Source organism: Leptonychotes weddellii, chromosome 1 (assembly GCF_054177405.1).
Source record: "Leptonychotes weddellii isolate Sample4059 chromosome 1, ASM5417740v2, whole genome shotgun sequence".
In the NCBI taxonomy this organism is placed as follows: Eukaryota; Metazoa; Chordata; class Mammalia; order Carnivora; family Phocidae; genus Leptonychotes; species Leptonychotes weddellii.
The window spans coordinates 118,860,580-118,864,014 of NC_138369.1; the positions used below are offsets into that span (position 1 = coordinate 118,860,580).

Sequence of the window (3,435 nt, forward strand, 5' to 3'; positions counted from 1 at the left end):
TGACTGCCACCCTCTTTTCCTCAGCCCTTGCTCCCGCAGAAGGCAGAAGTGGCCTCATTCAGTCTAGATTAAAAACAACTGTAGCGACAATGAAACAGGTTCTTCATCCTGCCACACTTAGTGTACATAAAACACAGAGAAGTGAAGAAAACAGAAGTCGTCACCACTATGCAAAAATGGACCCCCCCTTCACACATTTAAACACTTGAGCTGCACATACTAAGCCAGCTCTGCCTCAAACTGATAGAACCGTCCCCCGAGTCTCCAGTGACTCTCCATCTCCCTCTATTTCCTCATTTCGTCGCCTCCTCTTGGATCCCAAAAGCTGTCAGAGAGAAGCCCTACTCCTTGTCCTTACGTCATGTAAGTCCATGGTCAGGAACCATACCGAACAGTGGCCAACCTGGAGAGAACAGAGTAACAGATTGAAGTAATCCGAGGAGCTGAAAGGTTTATTTAGGAACAGGGAAGGTGACTCTCGTGACAGAAGCCCACATTGTAGATCCCAGGATGTTTCCAGGCTACGCACACCGTGGGCGCCCTCCAAACTCCCGTGACAACAGGCAGAGCACAAAGACAGATTCTATACCTAGATGCCCCCATCCTGCAGCATGGCCTCTGTCCCCAGCTTCTCCAGCTCTTCGTTGCCGTAGCCTCTGGGACACAGCTGGTACTTGGCACCTGGGACCTCCCTCCAGGAGGAGAAGCGATGGTGCCAGAGGCTGCAGAGACCATAGACAGTGGCCAGTATGGCCACCCCCAAGCCCAGGTGCCAGCAGAAGAAGATGGTGAGGAAGGCGAGGTCCCCAGGGTTTTCTGCTCTCCAGGGCTGCCCCAAGGGAGGAACGTACATCAGCACGGAGAGCTGCAGCATCCAGCTGCTGAGCACCAGCCCCATCCAGGTCTTGAGCACCCACAGCGTGGGTTGGTCAGGGACCCAGACCTCTATGGTGAGCACCAGGCTAACCAGGAAGGTGAGCGCTACGAACAGCCCATGCACGCGGATCTCCAAGGTGCCCTTGTTCTCCAGGTGGGCAACCATCAACAGTGTCAGCACCCAGAAGGCCAGGGCCTCAGCTGCTCGCTCCAGCTTGACGTTCTGCCATGCTTGACATGACTGGCTCACAATGTCCACCACGCCGCTGAGCATGAAAAACCCATACATGGTGACATGATCCCAGTTGTCATAGAACAAGAATGGCCGCCGAGGGTCCTCCCAGTCTATTATCCTCATCCGGTTTACTCCGGGGGGGTAGAAGAACTCAGGAATGATGCCACCCAGGGAGACGACCAACTTCATCATCCCTTGCACAGATATCAGCTGCCACCTGTGTCCTTGCTTCTCCCTTGGGGGCAAAGGGGAGCTGAGAGACCTCTGTCCCCGCAGCAGGGCCAAGGACACCATCACTGAGTAGTAAAGGGAGAAGATGAGGAAGAATATCCCCGCCAGCAGGTGTCCCTGGAAGGTGCCCATGGTCTCGGTGTGTGTGTTGGGGCCAGCAGAGCGAGAGCAGGGAGGTGAGCAGCAACCTCGCAGCGCTCTCCTCACAAGTTAGAGTTGCTGCTTCTAAGCTGCGGTGAGATCTTCCTGATCCAACTCCACCCCTACCTCCCACACACGAAAGGACATACGTCTGTGCTGGAAGCATCTGAGCCACTCCCTGGGTGGGATCTCTCTCAGCCATGTGGCACTTCACCTCACTCTGTTCCTCACTTAGGTCAGCTAAGCTTGGGGTTCCAACCTCTGCACCTCGCTGCAGGTCCTAGTTTTCCCTTTCTCTTCCCTCCCCTCTGCCCCACCTGCCACAAAGAGAGGGGAGGGAAAGAGGTAATTTTTTAAAAAATATTTATTTATTTGAGAGAGAGAGCACATGAGAGGGGGGAGGGTCAGAGGGAGAAGAAGACTCCCTGCCGAGCAGGGAGCCGGGATGCGGGATGCGGGATGCAGGACTTGATCCCGGGACTCCAGGATCATGACCTGAGCCGAAGGCAGTCCCTTAACCAACCGAGCCACCCAGGCGCCCCTAGGGAAAGAGGTAATTAAGGGGCGGTGGCTGACATTTTTGCATTGGCTGTCTCTTGGTGCCAGCCATATTAAAGCTTTTTTCCCTCATTTAAATCCCTCAACAACTCTATGAGAGAGTCCTTGTTAAACAAATGTTATAGGTGACATTAAGGCTCCGAGGGGTGAAACCACACACACAGGTATCACATCTGGTGGCCAGCACAGCAGAGCCAGGTTGGGGACCTAGATCTACTCATCTGCTGACGAAGTCGAGTTTGTACATAACTAAATGACTGAGTTTCAGCTCCGACACTTGTAAGTCACATGATGATGAGCAACTTACTCTGTCTTCTTGAGCCTCTGTCTCCTGACTGGTAGAATGGGAATAATAATTACCTCATAGGTTTCTTGTATTAAATAGAATAAGGTATGTAGAGTGTCTGATACATAATAAATACTCAATAAATGGTAGTGGTTATTAGTAATTTTACTGTGTTATTACTAACATTCCTTGCTGAATTCCTATGATGATGAAGTTGTTCAAGTATTCCTCCGAATAATACCAAAGCAGGAACCATTAAAAAAAAGGGGAAGAACCTAATTATATTTAAAAATGTTAAAGTTTTTTATTAATAGAAGTTAAACATTAGAGTTAATAATTTATCATATATTAAAGTTATGGTTAAAAATTCATTTCAAGGAGCGCCTGGGTGGCTCAGTTGGTTAAACAGCTGTTTTTGGCTCAGGTCGTGATCTCAGGGTCCTGGGATTGAGCCCCATGTCAGGCTTCCTGCTCAGTGGGGAGTCTCCTTTCTCCCTCTGGCCCCCCCATTCATGCTCTCTCTCTCAAATAAATAAATAAAATATTTAAAAATAAAATAAGGGCACCTGGGTGGCTCAGTCGTTTAAGCGTCTGCCTTCGGCTCAGGTCATGATCTCATGGTCTTGGGATCGAGCCCCACATTGGGCTCCCTGCTCAGATGGGAGTCTGCTTCTCCCTCTGCCTCTCCTTCTGCCCCTGCTCATGTGCTCTCTCTCTCTCGCTCACTCTCTCTCTCTCAAATAAGTAAATAAAATCTTTAAAAAAAATAAAAATAAAAGTTCATGAATCTTTAAAAAAGTTAATTTCAAGAGAAAAATAAATTGTAAAATTTTACTCCATATGTGACAAAATGTTAGTCTCCTTAAAATATAAAGAGCTCTTACAAATCAAAAAGTTAAAAGTGAACACCTCAGTAGAAAAATGGGCACAGGGCAAAAAGCGGCTATTCATTCAAGGATAACTGTTAAGTGGCCCGTAAATGTACAAAAGGTGGAGCCTATCTGTAGCCTTAACAACACAGACTTCTCTTCACAGAGGGTAATGGAGTTCTTACACTCCTTAATGCCAAATGGGAAAAGTGGTAAAGAAGGATAAATGAGGGGCGCCT

At 48.7% G+C, this 3,435-nt stretch overlaps 1 protein-coding gene across 1 annotated transcript; it reads right to left on the bottom strand.

Moving 5' to 3' along the window:
* Positions 1-333: 333 nt before the first annotated feature.
* LOC145717205 (transmembrane epididymal protein 1A-like) lies at positions 334-1,684 on the bottom strand. The gene has a single exon (XM_081804136.1). The coding sequence runs from the start codon at positions 1,472-1,474 to the stop codon at positions 590-592; it is 885 nt and encodes a 294-aa protein (XP_081660262.1). The 5' UTR covers positions 1,475-1,684; the 3' UTR covers positions 334-589.
* Positions 1,685-3,435: the final 1,751 nt, after the last annotated feature.

Excerpts from the sequence above, each read along its gene's own strand:
- LOC145717205 (XM_081804136.1), bottom strand. The coding sequence starts at position 1,474 with ATGGGCACCTTCCAGGGACACCTGCTGGCGGGGATATTCTTCCTCATC.